The sequence below is a fragment of the Urocampus carinirostris genome, chromosome 13 (genome assembly GCF_059441175.1).
Source record: "Urocampus carinirostris isolate Australia breed hairy pipefish chromosome 13, RoL_Ucar_1.0, whole genome shotgun sequence".
In the NCBI taxonomy this organism is placed as follows: domain Eukaryota; kingdom Metazoa; phylum Chordata; class Actinopteri; order Syngnathiformes; family Syngnathidae; genus Urocampus; species Urocampus carinirostris.
The window spans coordinates 12,437,498-12,461,997 of record NC_142361.1 but is presented as its reverse complement, the minus strand read 5'-3'; the positions used below and the strand labels follow the sequence as shown (position 1 = coordinate 12,461,997).

The 24,500-nt window shown below is 40.1% G+C and overlaps 2 protein-coding genes across 3 annotated transcripts in view; one reads left to right on the top strand and one right to left on the bottom strand.

Annotated features, from left to right (window-relative positions):
• The window catches only part of map3k21 (mitogen-activated protein kinase kinase kinase 21), a 43,873-nt gene extending 35,894 nt beyond the window's left edge, over positions 1-7,979 (top strand). For both annotated transcript variants that reach the window (XM_088351954.1, XM_088351955.1), the window contains 3 exons: positions 924-1,285; positions 2,507-2,930; positions 3,700-7,979. In XM_088351954.1, coding sequence (XP_088208080.1) covers positions 924-1,285; positions 2,507-2,930; positions 3,700-3,983 — 1,070 coding nt within the window. In that variant the 3' untranslated portion in view covers positions 3,984-7,979. The remainder of the gene's footprint in view (positions 1-923; positions 1,286-2,506; positions 2,931-3,699) is intronic.
• Positions 7,980-9,753: 1,774 nt separating this feature from the next.
• agt (angiotensinogen) lies at positions 9,754-18,902 on the bottom strand. Its single transcript, XM_088351957.1, has 7 exons — positions 18,758-18,902; positions 15,723-16,142; positions 15,298-15,652; positions 12,947-13,071; positions 12,726-12,874; positions 12,496-12,652; positions 9,754-10,156 (listed from the first exon to the last, which is right to left on the bottom strand). The coding sequence occupies exons 2-7, from the start codon at positions 16,131-16,133 to the stop codon at positions 9,977-9,979; spliced, it is 1,377 nt and encodes a 458-aa protein (XP_088208083.1). The 5' UTR covers positions 16,134-16,142; positions 18,758-18,902; the 3' UTR covers positions 9,754-9,976.
• Positions 18,903-24,500: the final 5,598 nt, after the last annotated feature.

Sequence of the window (24,500 nt, the reverse complement as noted above, 5' to 3'; positions counted from 1 at the left end):
ATAAGGTGCACTCAAAACCCCAAATTGGTCGGAAATTTAAAGTTGTGCTTTATAATCTGGCGTGTTTTTTATATGGTGGATAAGTTTGGAAATTTATACAGTATTATAGGAGTCATTACTTCACGATTTTTTACCGTATGCATTCTTGTTTGAACAATGATTGATTAATCGATATTCATCACTGGTCCACATCGCAATACATTGAATGCAATGGGTTTCAAGCCTAGGTCATGGTGGTGAGGATGCCATCACTTTACAACAAAACCATCAGTGGTACATATCACATATGAAAATGCATAAGTGCTTATCTCATTATCACACTATTTTTACTTGTGATGCCATAAACAATGATTTGCATAGTTAAGTCAGATGGATTAAACAGTCTTTGAAGTTCTTCACTTGTGCGACAATAATATCGCAAAAGACAAACCCAAAGTCTTTCAACATAATACTATACAAGGTCTTTAACGTATGTATACTTAATAAACCGAGAGGTTATTGCTGAACAGGTGAAAATAATGCAAGTTACTGTATCTGGCACCGTGAGTAAGAATAGTGTAATATTGAGATAGGCTTTGATGCCTTTTTGTATGTCATCCGTACCAGTGGCTGTCCAGTGGTAAATTGCCTGTGCCCTCTACAGTGATCTGTCTTTGATTCTTGATGAAATCACGAAGCATAGTTTGCAATCAGTGTTACTTATCGACTGATTTATCATTGTGCTAATATATGCCGTAATATGATGAGCTCTGTAGCTCTTACTGTGGTCTCAATTTTATATGCCTTGTTTCAAAAATGTCACTAAAGACTATTTTTAGGTGTGTGCCTAATAACCGGTTTATTTTATAGTGTGGAAAATACGGTAAATGGGGGATACATTGCACTAATCTGCATGTAAATGTTATAATATTCCTCACCTCCAGAAAGTGGCGGTAAAGACGAGGCGTTCCCTCAGGAGTCTCCTGACAGCAGTTCCAAACCAAAGCAGCTTAAATTCCCCAACCAGGTGTACCTGGATCTACCTCTGTGGCGGGATGAGCAGCAGACTGTTTGCGGGGAGGGTGGGACCGTGTCGGCACCTCAGGGAGGCCCAGTCGAGAGTTTTGAGGACCCCTACACCACCACATCCACCTCTTCCGCCTCAACCACCCCACAACTTACCCCCACCAACAGCTTAAAGAGGACGTCACCCCGCCGCAAGACAGATTTGGCTCTGTATGGCTGTGGCTCACTCCTGGCCTCTGTGCTGCTGGGCTACGACATCCGTGAGGCACTCAAGAACCAGGCATGAAAAGCCATTTTCTTTATCTGAAATTCGGAAGTCAAAATGGTTGACTTGCGTGAATTGTATAGACCTAAAGAGAGAGTGGAAAAAGATTATTGTGGAAGCAGAAATCCAACATTTACATCTCTTTTACAATGTCTACAAAATTGGCCGAAGTTAAATACAAACTTGCAAAGCTTTTAGTGTAGTTAAGTGGTCGTCTCCGAATGGCCAGTTTTGAAAACACCTATTACATAGTGACATGCTCTAATCTTGAAAAAACAGCGCCCTCTTCTGGGGAGCTTTGTCAGGGTTGCTGACTGCTTCTTTTTGATTCCTCAATTGATGAAACTACGACTGTAACAAAATAACAGTTATAAAGCTATTAATAAAAACACAGTACTGCAGTTGAATACTATTTATTGTCATGATTAAAAAGTACAACAAAATTGAACAGCTTCTCATTTCAGAGTAATAAAGTGATTTAGAGAGCTCGCACGCTAGCATCGCTTAACCGCAACTTCCGCCAGGTCCCTGCTATGATTCAAATACAAGAGTCACTAATGTAGTGGGGGTTTTTTTTTTTTTGGTTTGTTTTTTCAAGTTTTAGCCCCAGGTCATCTGTTTCATGGGTAATGGATCTGATGTTGGGGACTATCCAGGCTCGAGATGGGTGGCTTAAGAGAGTTTTTAGCCTAGTCATAGCAGTAGGTCTGGACCTGCAGACTCGCTATTGCTTCTCTACCGACGCCGCCTTAATTGATTCACAGATGAGATAACAATCCAGGCAGCTCTTCTGACTTTCCTCAGAATCTGATTGAATTAATCAATTTATTTTCAATGTTAAAAGAGTGTCATGTTGCTCCGGTGTTTGTCGACTCTCGAGCTGGGTTTTGGGATTTCGTTATAACGACTCAACGAGGTTCACACGGTGTGTGGCATAGCGTGCTGCTTACAAACTTAGTATCTCATTCATTGACTAGTGCTGTTAACAGTTGCCTCTAATTGGCTGGTGCCATTTAAACCTGAACTGTGACAATTCTGGTTGGCCAAACACTCCATCACTCAAACAACAAAGAGGGGAAAAAAGCAAACCTGGTCCCATAAATCCTTGAAAAAACAGCAGTGTTTTGCAATTACTCAATCGCTATGTCACATCGCAATACCGATTAGATTACAGTGTACATGTTTTCTCCACACCCTTCCCACCGCCTAACCTCTGATCCATTTTTATGCCTGAAGAACGCTCAGGATGATGCTGAGCCCCCGCGGGAAGAAAAGAAAAAGAAGGAGGGCCTGTTCCAGCGCGCCACCCGCTTCCGTCGCAGCACCTCGCCCCCGAGCGGCGGCCGCACCCGCAAGGATGAGGCCTCGCCGGGCCGTGCTCCTGCCGCTCACGTCAACTTAGTTTCCATGTCGGCAATCGTGGAGTGTCAGTCCACAAAGTGTCTGCTGCAGTCTGAGGCGGAGGTGTGGCGGTGCGTCCCCGCCAAAGCGGACGTCGCACCCGTTTCACCCGTCGCTCAGTCGGTGGAGACCCCTCGGCTCGTCCCGCCTCCCGCTGAGAAAAAACAGACAACACCGCCTCAAATCCAAAGTCAAATGCCAGAGGTTACCAACCATAACACGGGGACGCGCCTCCGCAGGAAGAAATATAACCATGATGGTGAGTTCAACGTTTCTGTAAAATGGGGGCGAGGCCACCTGGACAAATTTTGCCTGTTCAGGGGTAGTAAACTATGGGTGACCAAAACTGCCAGAAATCAAATAACTGGAAATTAATGAATAAATAAATAAGAATATATCTAAAATAATAGTTCAGAAAATCAATACTTTGCAATAAAAAGATGGATAGGTAGATTGACATTTACTTATATTGTATCCATCAGTAAATAAAAACCCTATTTACATGTCATTATTTCCTGCTGTCATTATATGGAGTGGTTTTAAGTGTGTTTAACAACTTGCCTATTAGTTGGTCAACCTGTATATAACATTGACTCCCATAAAGACTTAAAGGAGCTGTACGGAATTAGGAACTTTTTTACACACGCCTGCCTCTTCTGGCTTGTATCATCAATGCAGCCTCTGTTGAGCACATTCATGATGGACACGCAATTATGTGCACATTGGCAAACCCAAAATTACTGAAATGTTAAAAAAATTAAAAAACGAACTTAAAGCACAAAAAAGATGTTTTAGGAGGGATTTGTATTGTAATAAATTCCAACAGGGGCACTGCATTGCCCAACTGAACGTATATTGATCTGGTGAATTAGCAAAGGGCTACATAACGAAATTGATATGTTCTTCATTTTTTTGTGTGTTAAATTTACATTTTATATCCAATTCTCACTTGTGTTTATTTACTCCTGTTTAATCTTGACAGTTTTTAGTCCCCCATGGAAACCATATCTTTGTGTATTTTTGCGTAGCTAACGGTCTACCGAGCCTGCCGCCGCCCACCGCGCCCAAGAAGACCAGAGACCCACGGCCCGCTTCCTTCTGGGCCAAGCCGCATGCCCGAGGCCTCGTGGCACGCCTTGGCAAGAGCTACTCGTTAGGCCACTACTCGGGCGAGAAGACTGCACAGGCCTGCTCACTCTTGGACATGGACGCTGAGGGCCAGAACCGCGACTGCACCGTGCCGCTCTGCCGTATCCAGAGCTCTCCGGCCCGGCCTCGTCTCTATGAACTGGAGAAAGAGTTTTTGTCCTAGCAGGACAAGGTCCCTTTAACAGATGTCTTCTTGCTGATGCAAGTTCAAAATGTAGAACAAGTTCGTCCAAAATGCGGGTTTCATCATCGGTACCGGGGGAATATGGGGTATACATAAACCAGAAGCTCCTGGTCGCAAGGTTTCTTTGCAGACTACAGATATTGCTCAAAAATGCAAAACAAGCGGTAGGTATTCAAAAATAATCTTTAACAGCATTAAGGGTGGAAACTAAGGTAACAGTACGTTTGAATTATAATGCTGAAAAAATAATGATGAAAAATATTGTTGCCTTGGACAAATATTGAATTTCCACTGCAAGGTGTTTTTGTAACGTAACATTCTTTTTTATTACTTTCATAATGAGTTCACAGATGGAACATTTTCCTAAAAGCATCTTGCTTTCAATGAAAGCCACAAGCTGAACTTCACTGTATTTGTCTTCTTAAAGATGCAAGTCTTGCTAATCCTGCCCGTTAAATTTCTCTTTTCACAAATGTATACTATTGATTGAGGCTGGGTAAAGCACATTACATCTGGATATTCATAAATGGATCTTAAATATTCCTCTTAACAGAACATTTCAGGAAAAGATTAAGCTTAAAAAATGAGCTGCCATTATTTCACATGTTTTCAAAAAGACTTACCTTTTTAAGATTAAGATTAATTAATTAAATAATTTAAAATAAACGGATTATTATTACTGTAGAAGCTGGTTTAAAACTGGTGTGGACCATGTGAATCAGAATGTTTTGATAAAACAGCATCGCTATTTGGGCATGATTTCTGCCCAACGGTCTGAATGTCAAAGTAAACCAACTCAATAGAGAGGGGGTAAACGGTGGGAGTAACTATGTACCGAAAAGTAACACATTGTGTCGCGATTAAGACATTCGTGTGCGAACTGATCCTGCAGCTCACAATCTTATTCAACTAGCTCGCTGTCAATATGAATCAAATTGGCATTAACAAATACACGGGGGTGCTACAAAAACATTCTCAGGCCAATTATCAGTGTACTATACTACGTAACTCAAATTTAGTCAAGTAATGTTTATTTGTATGGGCCTTAATCACAAATGGTCTCAAAGGGCTGCACAGACCACCGAATATTGCAAACCACAGACTATTATGACACCATCCCCTGATCTAAAACCTACATGAGGGCAAGGAAACACTCAACATGAGGAAAATGACGAAACCTTGAGAAGGGACATCACATCAGCTAATCCCCCTTCCAGGATGACATGGCTGCAATGGATGTTTTAATAACAAATAATACACAGACATTGTCAACATAAAATATAGGTGGTTCAAATTTAGAAGCCCATAATCGCCCATCCCTCTCACACATGGCAAAGGGATAGAAAGGAGACTGAGTAATGTTACTACTGGATAAAGACATTATACATGCCAATACTAGTTTCTAACTAAGGTACATGATAATTATCGGACTGTTAACCTTATTTGACAGCACAGCTTTCAGCACAACAGAAAAACTAAATCGTAAAGGATCTGCGTTTGTATAGCACTTGTTAAGTCACTGAAGAGCTCTCAAAGTGTCTTACAATGTGTTTTACACCTACCCGTTCACACACACTCGAACACCAATAGCGGTGACAGCTTATCGGGGGCATCAGGGGTTCATTGTTTTGCCACTTTTAACTTTGAGGAGCAGGAAATCGAACCTGCGACCTCTCGGTCCCAAGACAAGTGCTCTACCTTCTGAGCAACCCAATAATCATCTATCTGCTGCCACATACAAGTGTTCTAGTTGATAAAGATTGACAGCTGCAGACACAGTCCCCAAACATGTGTCTCGATCGTGGTACAATTTGTTACTTTTCTGTACTAGACATTTCCCATCAGATTTTTTTTTTTCTTCAAATGTAAGAAATGGTCTGCAGCTCGTAATCCGGTGCGGCTTGTAATAAAACAAAATTAAGTTTCTTCCTTAAATTTACGCATGAGGTTTTTAATCAGATGCCTTCTTGTCCAGAAATAAAGGTATAAATTGATATATTGACAGATAAGAAAATATTTTGTTCTGCTATTCAAGACCATATATTTACTTATAGGAAATTTTATTTTTTTTAATTCTCAAATGAGATTTGTGTTTACAGTGCAGCTCTGCTTCTGGCTCTTGGGAAAGTATTTTTATGATATCTATCTAAAATCACAAGTGAAGGAAAAATGTGCTTACCACTTTGACACCTGTGTTCTTGAACGTAGCGACGGTGCTCCAAGTGATTTTATAACATTTATTCATTCCGAACGCCTTCTCCTCGGTGCAGCTACGTTCACAATACATTTTTATATTTATTCACCTATTTTTATAATCGGTATTTTGACGGCGGGACAAACCGTGCTGTACAGTATTCCACTTGAGAACTCGTATCTTTATTGGAGGAAGCGTGTAAATATTCTGTGGCGCTTTTGGATGCAGAGGAAATGCTTACCACGCTTGATGGCGTCTGGGGCGCCACAATCCAGAACAAAAAAAAACAAGCTAGTTGAATGATGGAACCTTCAGGAAAACAAGTCCTGTTGTAATACTTGATGATGACTTTTCCGAAAAGGTCCCAGATGATATTGACATTATGTGACCCTCTATTTTTATTTTCAACTTTCAAAGGAGTTTGGTGGAATTTTTGCTAGTTGCCACTAAAGTGCCTCCCTCGGTTTACTCACCGGGGGTTTATTTTGTATTTTTCGGCCCACACGTTTGTGTGAGGACGGACTATGGAGGTTTGGGTACCACCACCTCTCGTGAAAGGTGGTTGTTATTTTGAAAAATTACCTCAATATTTTTGTATGGCATTCCTGACTGAAAGAGACAGTGTGTATTATTTAGCTTTTTTAGCGGTGGGATGGTCCGATAAGGGTCTTTAAACATTTTGGGTTGACAACCCTTGCACTAAACAATACAGCTACATCTACTGGTCAAATAAAACACACGTCCTTCAAATTGGTATGTATGTACTTAAAAGAGGCGGATGGATATTAAAACAAACTGCCTTGTCAAATGAATTGTTAAAGGGACCGTGTGTATTATTTGGGCCTCCCAGTGGTAAAAATAAAACCCTTTACTCTTTGAAAAAAAATGATGTTGATTTAAAATGTTGGCGTAATTACACGAACAATCATATTAACATGTATTTTTAAGATAGTCCTAGGTCAAGTTATTTGCATTTAATAAGCATCATGTGAGCCTCAGCTAGATGGAGCTGATATACTGTATGTGTCCGCCATTTTTTACCAATAAAATCAATATCTATGAGAGGGGTGTCAAAAAAATTGGAAGAAAAATGCTTTGGTCACTTTGAATCTGCGTTTTGCATTTGTGCTTTTAGCACTCATTTTCGGTTGAACAAAACTGAGATCTTGTCAAATAATACACACTGTACCTTTAACTTAAAGGCGAAACTAAAACAATACACAATTGTTTTTATTCACATTCCATTGTTGCCACCTGTTTTGATAACAAAACATTAGCAACTAATTAAGAGCCATTTTCTCTTGTTTGGAAAAAAAAAAAATCAAATGTATTCTTAGAGTGCCCCGTTATTTCTCATCCTGCACACATGCGGTGTCAATCGTGTGCACCAACCAATGTGAAGCAAGCAAACATTCCGTTGTAATCGTGTGATTTCATTTTCTTGCATGTTTTTCTTCAGTCAGAGCTTCTCCCAAGTGGACCAAAATGAAGGCAAACAAAAGGATATCACTTAAGGATTTTTTTTTTAATAATGTGTTGGGCGGACCAAAACGTGAGCAAACTGCTCGTGTTAGTCGTGTGCTTGTTGTGTAGTCGAGGAAGACTCCACGTGACGTTGAGCATGTTGCGTTTCTGATTGGATGATATCAACTACACAAATGACACTGTCCACTGTGCCTTTCAGCGACTTTTTTTGAAACTTGTATTATTATTACAGTATTTCATTGCCTGATTGATCAAGAGTATCAACATTTTTAAATAAAGTTGAAATCAAGACTTGAGTACCGATTAGTGTTTTCATTGTTTCATATCCCTACCCTAGTCGACAAGATTGGATAGATTGAGAAATGGAATTGTGAAAGACAGAACTGGAGTAGTAGTGAAACTGAGCAAGCCTGTGGATAAGCGAGTCCTCGGTTGGTTTGGACACATGGAGAGAATGGGTGAGGAGCGAATGTTGAGGATCTACAGAGCAGAAGTCAATGGAAGGAGACCAAGAGGAAGGCCGCAATTGACGTGGATGGATGGTGACTGTAGGAAAGAGGTCTAAATCTAGTGGAAGCTAGAGCTATTGTTGGTGATAGGAATGAGTGGAGAGGTTTTGTAAAAGGATAGTGGGATGTTTAGACTTGTTCTAAGGGATGGGCAGGGCAACCGTATGATGCGGCAGAGGTAAACCAGTGAAAGCTGTCGGGCCCTGCTGTTGAACAGAAGAGAGTCACCCTGACCCGAGTGACATGGCCGCTTTCTTGTGTCCCGTTTCATCCGGGGGGACGAAAGCATGACCGACTTGGGTGCCGAGGTGCTTAACTTGTTTGGGTGCTTGGGCATTCGGTATGGCCAATGTCCAAAAATGTGTGTGTGTGTTTTAATACGTTTTCCCTTTTTTTATTTTCTTTGTTTTTGTATGTGTTTGTCTTGCTGTCGGTCACCCCTCTTGAGGGATATGACGAGGGTGGATAGATAGATAGATTAGTTTTAAGGCCGATTTATGCTACCTTTACTCCGAAAGTATAAAATCTTACCCATATCTCAAAACCCAGATTCACTCAAAAAATGTTCACCTGAATTTTTAACCCCTTCATTTTGAAGTGCATCTATTATTAAAGCAATTTTTTAACACTTAGGAAGCCTCAAACAACTTTAAAACCAGTTTCAAACCCTAACCCTACCTTAAAACCACAATGTGCCTGTGTTATTAGCTGACCAGGGACATTAAGTGTAACACGCATTCCCGGGAAAGCAGTAAACTTGGATGCCGAAGCTTGGCTGTGTGATTAAAGCATCCTGAACTGATACACTTGTCTTATGAGTTTTTCACAAGACAATGTATAGAACATTGTTACAAAGCCTAGTGTAAAACCCTACTTTAAACCCCTATGTTTAAAACAAATCTCTTGGAAGCTATGAAACCAGAAGCAGGACTGACTTTTATTCCTCCTGGGTGTTTGTTGAACATGGTTGTGAAGCAGTTCCATTAATAATTATATTACTGTGAGTACAGAACAAGGCTGTAACGGTTTCTCAACTGCGCTTTTCGAATGGCTGATGACAAAAACAAAACGTCTGTGGAAATTTCCCTGAAACCCAGCTTCGCACCATTCCTTTGTCCAGAAGGAACCCCGGGTGTGGTTTGATAAGACTCTAGGCCCATTCCCAACCGTACATAGAGACATCAAGTGAATAAAAAAAGCAATCACTAAAAAAAGGACATATAAATAAATGGATAATGATAAGATGCATTAATTTCCACTAAATAAATGAAGGGTATATAATGACTGCTGTGACAATTCATTATAACAGCAAAGTAACCATAATTTAAAACTCCAAATAAGATTTTTCCCTAATGGAAACTGTATTCTACTGTATCTTTAGTTTTGAACAGTGTTACTTAAGTTTCACATGAGTAATAAGGATTCACCCTAGATGAAAGACTGGTGTGAAAATGGGATTTGGGAAAATTTCCACTAACTTATGTTTTGTTTAGGTCGAAGAGCAGGTGAGCAGGTGTTCAACCCAGGTCTATAGTTTCAAATAAGTATTTTGTTAACACCATTGAGCGGATTGAAATTGTTCCAGGGAACAAACATTTTATTTGGTGCCTCCAACAAAAATAAAGTATTTAAGTAGAATATACAAGCAAGTGTAACAACTCAACTGTGCAGCAATTTGCTTTCTGACAAAAGAAAACTGACTCAAGTTAAAAGGAAAAGAGAAAAATTCACATTTTCATAAATACTGACGAAAGGACGCGGCATCAAGTTTCGTGTTGCAATTTTCACAGAGTCGGGTTGGCCACTTTGCCCAGCAAAAGGATTGCGTTGGACTCTGCCTCCACTACAGAGAAGAAGAAGGGCCGGCTGAAGACCACCTTTGGGGCAACGCCTGCTTCCTCCGCCTCTTTCTGATTGGCCAGCTCACCCTCTTCTGACATGTCCATCGACAACTTGTTCAGCGCCTGTTGGAAGTTAGGGGGTTACAAACAACCTCTGATTGGAAAAACGTTTTTAATGTGTCTTGCAGTTCCTAATGTTGGACGATTTTATTGATTATTTTAGATACTGAACATTTCTTGTTGGCATCATATGTCCCAAAGAAGGGTTTTTGGCACTTTAATGTGAGTTAATGTAAGTTGAGGAGCTTCACGCTGACAGAAAAACCCTTGCCTTTTACATCCATCTATTTTCTGAGCTGCTTATCCTCGCTAAGGTATCAGGGGTGCTGGTGCCCAACCTTTGGGCAGTGGGACACCCTGAACTGGATACCAACCAATCACATGGCGCAAGGAGGTATACAACTATTCACAAGATCATTTACACCGAGGGACGATTTGGACCGGCCAATTAACACGACATGCATGATTTTAGAATGTCGGAGGAAACCCACGCTGGCATGGGAAGAACATGGAAACTCCTCAGAAGGAGGCCACGGTAGTTGGAATCCAACCATGAACCTTTACACTGTGGGGCCACGCGCTAACCACCTATCCACTGTGCCACCAACTTTTTAATCGTATTTCCTTTAAAACATTTCTATTGTAAAATAAAAAAGCCTATATTATAGTGAGTGAAACATTTGAAATAAGTTTTGTTTTTTACTAAAATAGTACTCAAATTTGAACTAAGAAAACAAAAGACTAAATACCTATCATTTTGGTCCTATATCTGCTTTATAAGACAATTTCCCAAAGTCCATTTTTACTTTACTGCAAATACAAATTGAAATATAGAAAAATAAGTTAATACATTTGTTAAAATATTACAGAGCTGTTCACAATTTGAATTTTCTTTCGTAGCAGCTCAATTTTAAGTTGAAAGTCATTTTTAAACGATGTTATCGATGTTATCAAATGAGAGCTGCAGTTACTGCACGTGTCCACTAAAAGGCACTAATACACTATAAAAAATAAATGTACTGTAATAGAAAAAGCATATATCGTAGTTTGCTCTATGCTGGCGTAGCAAACTACGGAATATTTGTAGTTTTTTTTATAGCATTGAAATCAATTGACTGAAGTAAAATAATGGTTAAAATAATTGTGATAAATAAAATAACAAAAAAATGTATTATAGTAAAAACATACATTTTCACATTTTAAGTACCGTATGTCATAGTTTACCAGAAAGTCAATTTCAAAGTACAGTAATGTAAGAATAGAATACTACTCGGAATTTATCAAAAAATAGAGCTTTCTTTGGCATTTGTTAACAGAATTACACAACTTCAGCCGTGTTAAAGGGACAGTAGATATTAGCTGACCATTAAATATCGTGGTTGGGTTAAACCAGTGCTACAAAGTACAAGGAATAATAAAAACTACAGACACTCAAAGTGACTGAACGACATTATTTTCTTTTCATTTTATTTGCCCGCAGGCTTTTTTGTATTTTAAGGCTACCCGTAACAGCAAGTTTGTGGACAATTATCTAAGCTCCCTCTAGGTGAGGCTCGTGTAATTTAAATGTTCTTAACTTACGCGTATTCTTAAAAAAATAGCATGTTTAGAAGACATTAAATGTAATTTTACTTATTATTCATATTTCTATTTTTATATATTTTGTTTTGTATTATTTCAAACATTGTTTGTGTCTGTGTATTAGGTGCTTTGGGTTGCTGGGTCAGAAAAAGAGAGGATTTCATTTTAGGAATGTACGCTAAATGTTTTTATACAGGCAATGATTGTCTAAAAAGTGCCTTACAAATAAATCAACAGTAAAAAAATAATAATAGGCTCGGTTATCTATTTAAAGAAGCTAAATGGAATTTGTCTTACCTGCGACTGCCCTCTCCTGGCTCGTGTCATCATTTCAGCTTCTGTCAGCTCGTTCATGTTACGCGTGTAAGTACATGCATTTCTTCGACACGCTTGAATAAACTTTTTTTTCCGATTTTTTTCGGATTTGGTTTAGCGTTTGGACTGTCTTTGAAGCATGCCTCTTCTTACTTCCACCATTTTAATACTAAACTCATAAATGGAAACTGAAAAAACCCGCTGGGACAAGCATAAAGTCATTCTCTAGCAGACCTCCGCCCCTCATCCCATTCCTCCTACCTAATATGATCCGCCACAAATAGCTTTGCTATTCAAAAGCAGGTAAAAAGCACAAGGGCTCATTGAACTCAGTTGGGCACTGTTAATATGTTTCCTTTCAGCTTTTTAAGGACACCTCAAACGATGCACCCAACCTTGAATGCAAACTTCATGTGTTGCCCCGATTTGTTCATAGAGCCCTAGGTTGCTGTTTTCAGTCAGTTGGCAGAGTAAGTAGCTAAATAACCCAATATTATGATGATTACCTTATCAATGACAAACTGGGTGGTGTTGGCCATTCGGCTAAATTGGGCCTGGGAGCCCAACAATTTGGCCTCCACCTCTGCGTCCATGTTGCGCAGAAGCTCACGTAAGTCGTTGGTGGCCGAAACCGAAAACACGGGCAGGGAAAGCTCCAGCAGCCTGCGGGCGTGTCAAAAAACTAAGAACGATGGACAAACGAACAGAAGGTCGGACGAACAAATAATGGACGCACCCCTCCTGGAGGCTTTCGCTCCACGACGACATGACTTTGGTGAGAAGTTTAGCTTCGACCTCGTGCAGGGTGGTGCCTTCGTGTGGCAGCACCAGCATCATATAGGAGCGCTTGCTCAGAACCAGTCTGACCACAGTGCACTTCCTGGCCTGCAAAGAACATATTCATATTTGGAAGGTTCACATATTCATGACATTAAAGTAAAGTTTTTTTTTGCGTACCTTGTCGTTGAAGAAGAGGTAGCGGCCCGTGCGTGTCATCAGCGGCGCCATTACAGTGTTGCTTTCATCCACATGAAATTCCTTCAAGATGGTCGTGTCCGGTTGGAAAGATGTCTTCCAGTTGCCTGCATACACCAGATATTTTTATTTTGGGACTAAACAACTGCTGAACATGTTTTGATTCAGCCTTTTCTTATCAATAAAGTTTTTTTTATACCCATAGTGGGGCTTGTAGATATTCTTTTACTGGTGTTCCCTTTTCATATCATGCACTTCCAACAGGTGACCAGGCTTACAAAGTATCAGTCTAAAAGCGTAATCAACGATAAAACTATGTGCAAATGCGTTGTATTCCATTCAATCTATTATTCATATAATATCTACTGTATATATGCACATACAAGCCAAATTTAGAGCTTAAAAACACTATACAGGTACACAGATTAAGGGTTCAGCATATATGTGCATAAAACAAAATGAGCACAAGGGGGCCTAAGACAGGCAGAACCACTCAAATCAGGCTCTGTGTCAGTTTAACTTAGCCAAGCTCATGCTGTACAGTCAATCAGCGTTGTCCCGATTGTGGTTGAGTGGGACCACATCTAATTTTATCCAGATTTAGTGCATTTTATTGCTTTTTTGCCTACAATAATGGGTTCAAAGTTAGTGGCAAAACAGTGACAACAACCATGTCGAAGAAGGCAAATTATTGCGATATATTAAAATAGTGTATGGGGTCTGCCATTGACTCGCTGCTTAAAGATACAATGAATGGTTTAAAATTGTTTTTTTTGTTTGTAGTATGGGTTTATTCATCATTATTTTCTTCACATTTAAATAATTATTGCTGTTTAGGTATACATTTCATTAATATGCTGGTTACATATTTATTTTAGTATGTGGCTATTTTACAACAGTTTTAGGGCGTCAGCTTATATGCAGTGTAGGCTTATTGTGAGTATTGTCTACTTGTTTCTCATATTTTTGATATAGTTTAGTTTAGAGTAGTGCTAGTTAAGCTACTATATTCAATTCTATTCCCAGACTAGTCAATAGACAGTACTATTCTATTCATGTATGCTGTAGTCTCTTGTAGTTGTGTTTGGTCTAATCTACCCTTGGCCACACTATTAAATTTTAACTAAGACCAGCCCAGTCAATTTAAATGTATTATATTTTGATCTTTCTTGAGACAAGTTCATATAGGCTATTTGATTGTAGTCTAATCTAGTGTAAACTAGCCTCAATTGTAGTCTAAATAGTCTTGGCGAGCCATGTCTATAATCCCGCCTTTGGGCAAGTTACGGACCGTGAGCAAAAACCACTGTCATAAAATTAATAATATGTGGCCTGCCAGCAATGTTGACAACACTACAGAATAAATGTGTATAGAAAATACATTTCACCGGATGATGGCAGTAGCCCTTCGGCCACCTTGACTTTGGCTTTCTGTGATAATTTTAGCCCGGCCCATTTCCGACATGTTGACTGTAGATAAAAAAAGGAAAGTTGACTGTGTGCTGCCACTTCCAGGACAAGCGGAAATTGGACTATTTTTTGACCGCAATCCGTAACAACCGCGTCTGCCCAATTTATCAAAAGGCTGTGCCTGTTTTCAAAGAATATAAAATTAAGAGGCACTGCGAGACAAAACATGTTAACTAAAATTAGCTAACTGGAAACAAACTCTGTGAAAAGGTGAAGCAACCGGAAGCTGTTTTAACGGCCAAACAGGGTTTTTAAACGGACCCTGCGAGTAAAAGTAAAATGCTACGAGTTTGCGACACAAAATGATCAGTTTACCAAATCTCAACCGCTTTTTGAAAAGTTTGGAGACTCCTGGTCTAGGCTAATCTAGATTAGTCTTGGCTAGTCCGTACAATTCTAGTCTTGTAAAGATTTTTTTAAATAAAATCTAAACTACTTTTTATTTATAATTGTACAATATAATCAATAGTATAACAAGTCCCTCACTCAACATTTACAGTCATTTTGCATTCAAGGGATCATTAAATATATTTTTCTACTTGCATAGTTGCAAAATCATAATACATATTTTTAAGTGGTATCTTCTTCAGATTTTCTTACTTTGCCTTAAACCCAAAGACAATTACATAACAATTTATTGATCTTTGAAAATGTTTTTGGCCCGCCATTTACAAATTTTAAAAGTGTTGTTTTGCTTTAAATGTGCGAAGTTAGTTTATAACATCAACAATAAAGCGAGTAAAAACTATAATTGGTGAGGGATTTATGGTACACTGCTCCTTTGAAATACCACTCTTCTTTTTGTTACAAAAAAAAATCAATCTCTCAAGTGTTAATGCTAAGAATACAAGAAAGGTGCGAACCTTGGAAGTTAAAAAACGAAAGAAATAGCAGGTTGGCGTCGGCCTGGACGTCTTTGAAGGCGTCCTCGACTTTGCCCTCGGTCGTCTTGTTTATAAAATCGTTGATCAGCAGCTGCTGGGACAAGTCCACGCCACGAACGAAGGACGCGTCAGAGAAGCCCCTTGTGCCTTGGACCACGTCAGCGGCCAATTTGACGTGCGGTTGGATGAACAGCCAAACGCGGGTGTCCAGCTCGTCTTTCGGACCCTCGTCAGCAAGGGAGTTGATGCTGCGCAGCGTCTTGAGGACTTTGTGTCCGTCCACTAGGGACACGCAGTCTTCCTGGTCGGTGCCGCTGCTCAGGCCGAGAAGATTCTGCAAAGAAAGGTCATATGTTTTTCTCACTTGCCGCTGGTAAACCACATCCACTCACAAAGGTCCAAACCTGGAAAGAACTGGCCGTCTTTTTGGAAGCCCCCAGGTAGAAGGTGACCAGAGACCCGTAAGTGTTGACGGGGGACAGAATTGTATTGGTGTCACGCTGCTTGGTGCTAAGAGCCTGGTACATCCTCAGACCCAGCGAGTTCAGCAACTCGGCCAGAACCGCCGTCCTCTGCGTCACGTTCTGTCTGTCCTGTTCTGTCGGGTCCCGCACGTCTGGGGTCAAGACGGCCATGTCCAAGGGGTTGACGGGAAGCGTTTGCAGGGGCTTGTCTTCTTGGGCTTGCAGTGTCTCGCAGCTGGCATTGTCGACGGCAAAGAGGTGGAAGGGGTGGATGTAGACCCGATTGGCTCGACCCAAAGCGAGGAAGAACCACAGCAGCAGGACCACAGGAGATTGGCGGAGACTTCGCATTCTGAATTTCTAGGTGGAGGGAATGGGAACATTTAGAAAATGAGAGAACAAGCAATGACAAATGTGTATTTTGTCAGCTTTTTGGGAAAAGTGGGTCAATCCCTACTAACGGACTCGATTTTATGTTACCGGAATTTTCGGACTACAGTAATACCTTGCTGTATCACTGTATACTTATCCTTTTTTTTCTACTTTGCTGATCTTCATTGTGCATTTTGTTCTGCATTCTGATCGGCTAATCAGTCGCCCCGCCCCTTTTCTGCTTGTTTCTGCCTGCACAGCAATGATGTTGCGGTCTGAGTTGTACACATACGTAAAACAACTTGATGAACCTACATGAAGTATTACCATATCATTTTGAAGTTTATCTAAAAACCATAATGTCAACCAAACGTTCTGGACCCACAAAAGCACCGGCGGCCAGGGTAAAAAGGCAGAGGGAGATGCTTTCTATCGCCAACAAGGTTGGACCTCTCGACCCGCTATATTTGCTCTAGAACTATTTGCGGCTCTTTGGTGCTCCTTAGTGGCTCTTTCAAAGGAATTTATCATTTTTTACTTACGTAAGTAATATAACAACAAGTTTAAAATTTGAAAAAAAAAAAAAAAAACAATGAGAAAAATAACTTACCATGTATTTATTCTTTTGTGTCATTTAAATAGAGACTTAATTTGAATTACTGTAAAAGACAGAAAAATGCCCAGCCAATGTGGAAATATACATTTGAGAGATAAGAATAAAGAGCAGAAGCTTCGTGTTGCAAAGAAAAACTTTTTCGATACTGTAAAATGTAAACAGTGCTAATTCCAAAGACACTTATAGGAAACATAAAATCACTTACTACAATTGGCGGGCAGTTAAAAGTTTATGATAGTCAAAAAATTGCAGCCGCGTTTTACTGATTGAATTGATTTAAAACTTTCACAATAGTAGGTGCGTATCCCAGCTGTTTTGGATGATGATCATAATGCAGTATAATGATAATTCCAATAATAATAATTCGCCACATTAGCAATGACGGAATGGTCAAAATTCATTGATGCAACCTACTGATAGTTTACAGTCTAGTAGACATTTAAAACAAGGTGAGAATACTTTCATGATTTTTGACTTGCAAGGAGAACAGGAGAAGACTGTACAAAAATCCTCATGATAAACAATTCCAGTCTGTTTTAAATGTGTGATCCTTTCCTTTTATTAAATTTCCTAGGTTGCAAAAAGCACAAGTTCATAAAAATGATGGGCCGAGGGTAACATGATGTAAATAATGCATACCAGTCAAAATGACAAGTGAGGAATCACAGACAAACAATCGTTTTTGGATGTGTCCACTATTATAAACAGCAACTCCAAATAGTGATGTCTATTTGATGGTATAATTTTTCCATGGGTGCCTTTCAATTTTAAACTCAGGTCACTTTTTTAAGGCTGCATGCAGTTATAACTTCAAAGCTTTATTTAGTGATGACATATTGAAACTTTAATACGTTTGAGGTAATTCAAAAGGTATTGGTTTGAAATTGTATCGTAATGTAATACATAACACATAGAGCGTTGCTCCCATCAAGATTTCAAGGATGGAATGGATTTTTTTTTAATGCAAAGTCAGCCAAAATGGAATTTGGGCAGATGCTCACGTTGCGCACGTCCAAGGGGGACTTTAGCCCCAAGTTGATGCGTTAGCTGAGCAAACAGAAGCGAGCGGATGGACTGCAGGACATGGCCTTGGTCCCTGATCAATGAATGCACTTCGACGTCTGCTCGTCAATAACACCACTTCAGACCCCCCCTTTAAAGATCTTATTTAAAGGTATTCTCAAACATAATTTCTTTCAAGTTAAACACAGAACATGTAGTGGCCCTCAACCACAGTTCTGCTAATGTTGCAAAATAGCCCACATGCATCATACTTCAGAAATGTTGTCGACCCTTCTGGCTTGTTTTCCCCAGAGCTATGGCATCATTGAAGGAACACAACACTTTCAAAATGGTGAATCCCATTCACACAACATGTGAGGCCAGCTCTGAAGCAGCCTTCTGTTATAGAGAACAGCGATTACATACTGCAAATTTTTGCTTGGAGGGAGGCGATTGTGGATTTTTGTTTGTGTTATTGGCTGCGTGTGTCACTGTTGGGACAATTCCAACCAGGACTTTCCTGTTTTGTTTGCTCCCGGTTGGTGCTCGTTAGCTGTCCACCGTAGCTGTTACGTTAGCCATTACTGTGACACAACACCTATGCATTCTTCACAAAAACTACCAAAACTTTTAAAACAATCCTAACCTCTTTGACCTATTAACACGTTAAACAATATGGGGACTGGCTTGTGAGGGTGTTGGTATACCTCTGATGACGTCACAGCTCAGGAAGACAAAGACAAGATATGCTGTCCCCAAAATGCATTATATAATAAATTAATTGTTATATATATAGTATTCTCTCTCTTTCTCTCTCTCTGTATCTATTCATCTATCTATATATATATACTATTCTTCACATTTTGCATGTTTAAGAAATCCGGATTGACGAACGATTGCATGAAAAGCTTCAGTCATGTTTCAATTTCTTTGCGGCAAACAATCATCTTCAAGGCAAAGGAGAGTTAGTCAAGTTGACTCTTACCGTGTGCGGGTCGTAGCGGAATGAAGCAGCTGCTGCTTGGCTCCTCCGACTTTAAAGCAGGACCACCGTGCTGGTTACTTATTAACCGCTGGGACTGACTCACAAGCCGATAGCGATCAATTATGGTTTGGACAGGAGGCCCTCCCGCCCACGTCCACCTCTGACTTGTTGACTCGATGATGTAAGGGCATCCTGAAAAGAGCCATCCACAATAAAGGGGGGCAGGGGACAGATGGGAGGATCCATTCAAGCCAAATGTTGCACAGATGTTGTGACATCGGAAAAGTCTTCCCAAAACAGGACACAAACACAAACATGATTCACAGAGAGGAAAACTACAGACTTGTAGAATTAGTGCAGTGGAACAACATTCTGTATTTGGTGGTATTTGCTGTTCTTTGCTGGATGGGCCGATTGACGTCTTGTGTCAGAGCCCACGCACTCGTTGACCTTGACTTGGACATAGCCGATCATTTTGGGAACAGTAAAAGCACATTTATAAAGATGCAGATCGGCCAAATATTGAAAATCATATTTCAGACTGGATAAAGAAGATTTCAGTTTTTTTTTTATCCTGGTAGCATTTAAGAGGGCCAAGTCGAAAGGGGTTCTTAGACCAGAGGTAGGCAACCTGGTCCTTAAGGGCCGCATAACCTGCATTTTTATGGTGGTTTCTTTTCTCCAACTCAGTAGATTTGAATTATCATCCCGCTAGCAAGCTGTGAGGGAGCTTTACAACAATCATGGTAATTGGAATCCCCGGTATTGTTGCAGAGAAACTTCCAAAACATACAGATCATGCTATCCTCGAGGACAGGTTTTGTCCACCTTTGGCTCAGACCATGCATCCATCCATTCATTATCCTTCCTAGCGCCGCGGGGGTGCGGGAGCCCATCCCAGCTGTTTTTGAGCAGTGTGTAGAGCGATACCCTGAACTGGTTGCCAGCCAGTCGCCGGGCACACACAGAGACAAACAACTCGCTCCCTTAGGGACAATTTGTACCTGACATGCATGTTTTGGGAATGTGGGAGGAAACCAGAGTGCCCGGAGGAAACCCACACACGCACGGGGAGAACATACAAACTCTGCACAGGACGGCTGGTAGCTGGATTTGATCCCGTGACTTCAGAACTATGCCGCAAACGCCCTAACCACTCAACTGCCGTGCCAGTGCTTCTCAAATATTGGAGCGCACAACCGCAGAGGGATTGCTAGACTCTTTCAAGGAGGGCACGTTTGACTTTAGCGAACATTTTTCGTAGCTGTCCAACAATAAAGTCACCTTGCACCTCCACTACAATAGAGGGCAGTGTTGCCCTCAATGCAGCTGCTTCACTCGGCGATGAAGCATCCACGCTTCGCTCATGCATAAAACAGAGAATGAACCATTTCTTTTAATGGGTGCAAAGCCTTTACAATTGGAGGCTGCACTACCCCATAAATCCGCCAGGTGGTTCCAGACATAAAGGGACAGTGTGCAACCCAATGAGGGCCCCATTTGTTCATATTGACGAAATGCATTTCCAATGGGAGCCTGCAAAATGGGTTGTAGCAGACCCTCAAGTGACCCTGTGAAATAAATATTTAACAGGAATGAGAAGACAGGCGGAAAGAGACTGAAATAAAAAACAAACTAAAGCCTCCTGAAAGCCAAGATGAAATTAGGTGAACTATGTTTAATAATTGGCTTGGAATGACCGGTGGTGTGTTACTGTATCAAAAATGTTGGCAGAGGAAAGCCAAATAAATTGAGGTGATGTACCATTGAACACATTAAACCTTCAATCCTGATAATAAGACTATTGAGTTTTTTGTGATGATTAAGCATAGATGGAGGTGACATGTCCCTAGCAATATCGAGCATTCTTTGTCTTGTCGCCACAAACATAATGTGATCACTTGCGTTGTTGTCATCATATAATTGAGGAGAAGCTGAGAGTTATCATGTCCTCGTTCAACACTGCTTCATATAAAAAAGAGGGTGAGGGGTGGTCATGACAGAAAGTAATTGAGAAGTACCGTATTAGACAGTGATAACTGCGCACCAACCCTGCTGTTACTGCAATTGTCCAGCAGGTGACACTCTGAAGCGTGTCCCAACCTTTTGGGAGCCAAGTTGCGCCTTGTTTCATTAAAAAAACTTGAGGAATAACGACTTTCGAAGGTTCAAATTATCATGCGACCTAAATTTACAGTAGGAAGTGTATCTTATAATTTGTGGTCATCTTGGCTCTGAAGGTAATACGGGCTGTTCATTTGGGTTCAAATGTTGCTGTGCATTTGGATTTTGCCATATTTTAAAAGTATGTGTCAATAACAAAAATTATACTTAAAATGAGTGAAAGTTATCCCCCAGGGAACAAAACTGATTTTTTCATGTTCTAACTTATATTTAATTATTCTATTTGGAAAATAATAAATATCTCCCCAAAAATTATTTGACATATTTTATTTTATTCTTGTTTGCAGTGCAATCTTAAATAGCTTCATTAAACAAAATAAGTTATCAAATATACTGTGCTACCTCATGAGCAGATACATAGTACTGTATATATCAATAATAAAAAGCCACCTACTGATATCGCTAAATGTTAGAAAGCAAATATAGAACAATGGCAAGTTTTTCTGCAATGATAAAATCGGGCAATTTACTGCGGCACATTAGAGAAGGTCCCACGGCACGCTAGTGTCTCGCAGCCCACTGGTTGAAAATCACTGCACTAATGCATTATAAACAGTATTTGGTTTTCAAAATTAAATCGGATACGGTTACTAATTATCTGTTGAAAAATTTTGTCTGTGTCTAAAAGCGAATACTATACAATTGAAATAATGTAACTTGATTACTTTCTATTACTTTTTGGATTACATTACTCCAATACCAAATATGTTCACAAAAGACAAACTAAACAATGTCGATTCAATTACTGAACATTGTTTGAGATAAATTAATATTATAACCTTAAAAATGATTTCGAGGAAAGTTGCTTGTAGTCCGACACAAAAGTGCTAAAATTTTAACCACGTATTACAGTTTATTAAGCAAACACAAAAAGTCTCAAAGAGCTCTACAGACTACGGACTATGAATACACCATCCGCTTGATCTAAAACCTACATAAGGGCAAGGAAACACTCAAAACCTCAGCATGAGGAAATTAAGAAACCTTGGAAAGTAGGAAGTTTTTGACCATCTTTAAAGTTTTGTTTTCTTTGTAACCTGCCTCTTTAGTATAAAAGTGATTCTCGGCTATTTAATTTGTGACTCAAACAACTTTGTTCTGTTCCTCAATTCAGCGCAGAATATTCTTGATAACATTTAACAGAACTGTCTATTTCGAGTGCTTGTTTTACCTGTTTCACAACCCAGATGGGCAAAGGAAAACAAAACATTCTCTCTTATATAGGAGACAAGATGTGCTCGGTTTAAGTTTAAATTAGGAGGATATTAAGAGCCCAATATTGTTTTAAACACACCAAGTGTTCAATTTATAATTTTACAACAAGCCCTGGGATCTTCAAGAACCGGAAAAGGAGGAGAACCCAGAAGCGTAACGTTTCTCACACAAGCTTTATTTTACGGGAATGGGGAAGTCATGCACATTAACACAAACGCCAGATATTCGGCGGTCGCTGGGCGGAAGGAGAAATACAGCAGTCTGGCGTGGAACAACAGGAAGCAAAAGACCAACGAGATTGATACTAGCTACACGAGGCGATACAGGACAGATGGCCTCGATACCGGAAAAAACTGGACTGGCTGGACAGGACGAGATACACGGGAACGATACCATCCTCTGGAGACCGGAGACCGATATCAAAACAGGATGAAACAGACGGGATCGATACCGGACAGGATACACAAACAGGAAACCGGACAGAGTCAAAACACACGTCTTAAGGGTGCAGAGGTTCGTTGATGAACTGACAAAGGGTGTGTGAGAGCACTGGGATTAAATAGAAGGGAAGCCAACGAGCCGGGCGGGGCTAATTGGGCGCATGGCAACCGTGAAAGGGATGTCTTGTTTTACTTGATTGAAGTGGAGATACCAACCATTTGGATATATAACAATATAGTGATCAAAAATGGATTTTGAGCAATAATTAACTGCAATTGGCATCAATTCGAATCAATTTATTGTCCCTGAGCACATCACTATCGCGCAACTGTGTTGGCCATACGCGCACACGTAATCGGCCTCACAAAACTGCAGGCCTTTCCCAATTGAATAATCTCATTTTCATCTCTCATCTCATTAGCCATACCGCTTATCCTCATTAGGGTCGCGGGGGGGCTGGAGCCAATCCCAGCCATCTCCGGGCAGTGGGCAGGGGACACCCCGAACTGGTTGCCAGCCAATCGCAGGGCACACAGGGACAGACAACTCATTCGCTCATTCACACCTAGGGAAAATTTGGACAGGCCAATTCACCTGAAATGCATGTTTTTGGAACGTGGGAGGAAACCGGAGTGCCCGGAGGAAACCCACGCAAGCACGGGGAGAACATACAAACTTCGCACAAGAAGTCTGGAGCTGGATTTGAACCCACGCAGAAGGTTCCCATGACATGAACTGTGCCGCACAAGCACTAATCACTGCGCCGCCGTGCTGCCCCAATTGAATAATATGAATGCTAAATTGAAGGAAAAACAAAATACAGACACAAAGAAAACTGCTTTTACCTGCAACACAGTGTGGCAAACATGCAATCTGATCAATCTGCCCAGCAAAAACGATCTTGAGCACGTCGTGTCAGTCGTGTCTCTCTGTCAAGTAATGAAATGACCATAGACACAATGCCTCTATCAGCGCATTGTAAATATGTAAATACAGTTTGAAATAAAATTGTTATCCTGCAAAGTTATTATTTTAACTCAATTTACCTGTAATTTGATTACACTTTTTTTCCTTTAACTGTAACAAAATGCAATTAGAATTATTTGTATCCAATTACGCTGTTAAGTGTATATATTCATTACTCCGTAACTATGACCATAAATATAACCAAGGAACAATCACCATTAACAATACAAAAATGGGCATTGGTTGCATTATATCCGATTTCCATAGTTTTCATCAAAAATACGTAATTTGTAATGTGCTATAAACTACGGCATATGCGTAGAATTCCGTAGCATTGATGTTTCTTAACATATTAAAGAAATCTCTTTTGAAAAAGAACTGTGTGAATTTCACAAACGATTGTTATTGTTATTATGATGAAAAGGCACTTAGTTGTTAAGCTGCACAAAATAGAATGAGAAACACTCATAGTGAATGGTTAAAAACTCTTCTATACATGCTTTATTAATCTTAAACCCCAACTCACAGGACTTAAAATTGTCTGGTGCTCCAAATGTAAGATTTGCCATATGTACCGAATGGTTGAGATGTTGTGCTTTACTTCTCGTCAAGTCAGCAGAATTGCTTCCAGAGCATCCACCAAAGTCGATAAAGGCAATAGTGGTTAATGAAGATCGGATACTTGGCTAGGAAAAAGCTGATATCCATTAGGGTGGCAGGAATCATTGAGTTACACTCACACACCTACACACACATTAAAGTTTCACATCATAAATGCAAGGTTATGTTATTGTCTTTATGGGCCAAGGTAAACACAGACTTTGAGAAGTCTGCAGCCGCTGTTGCACCATAAACTAATAACCTTCATGAAGTGAAACACCAATTGCTTAATAACACATATATATGGTTTAGGAGGGATAATATTTAGGGGATGTTT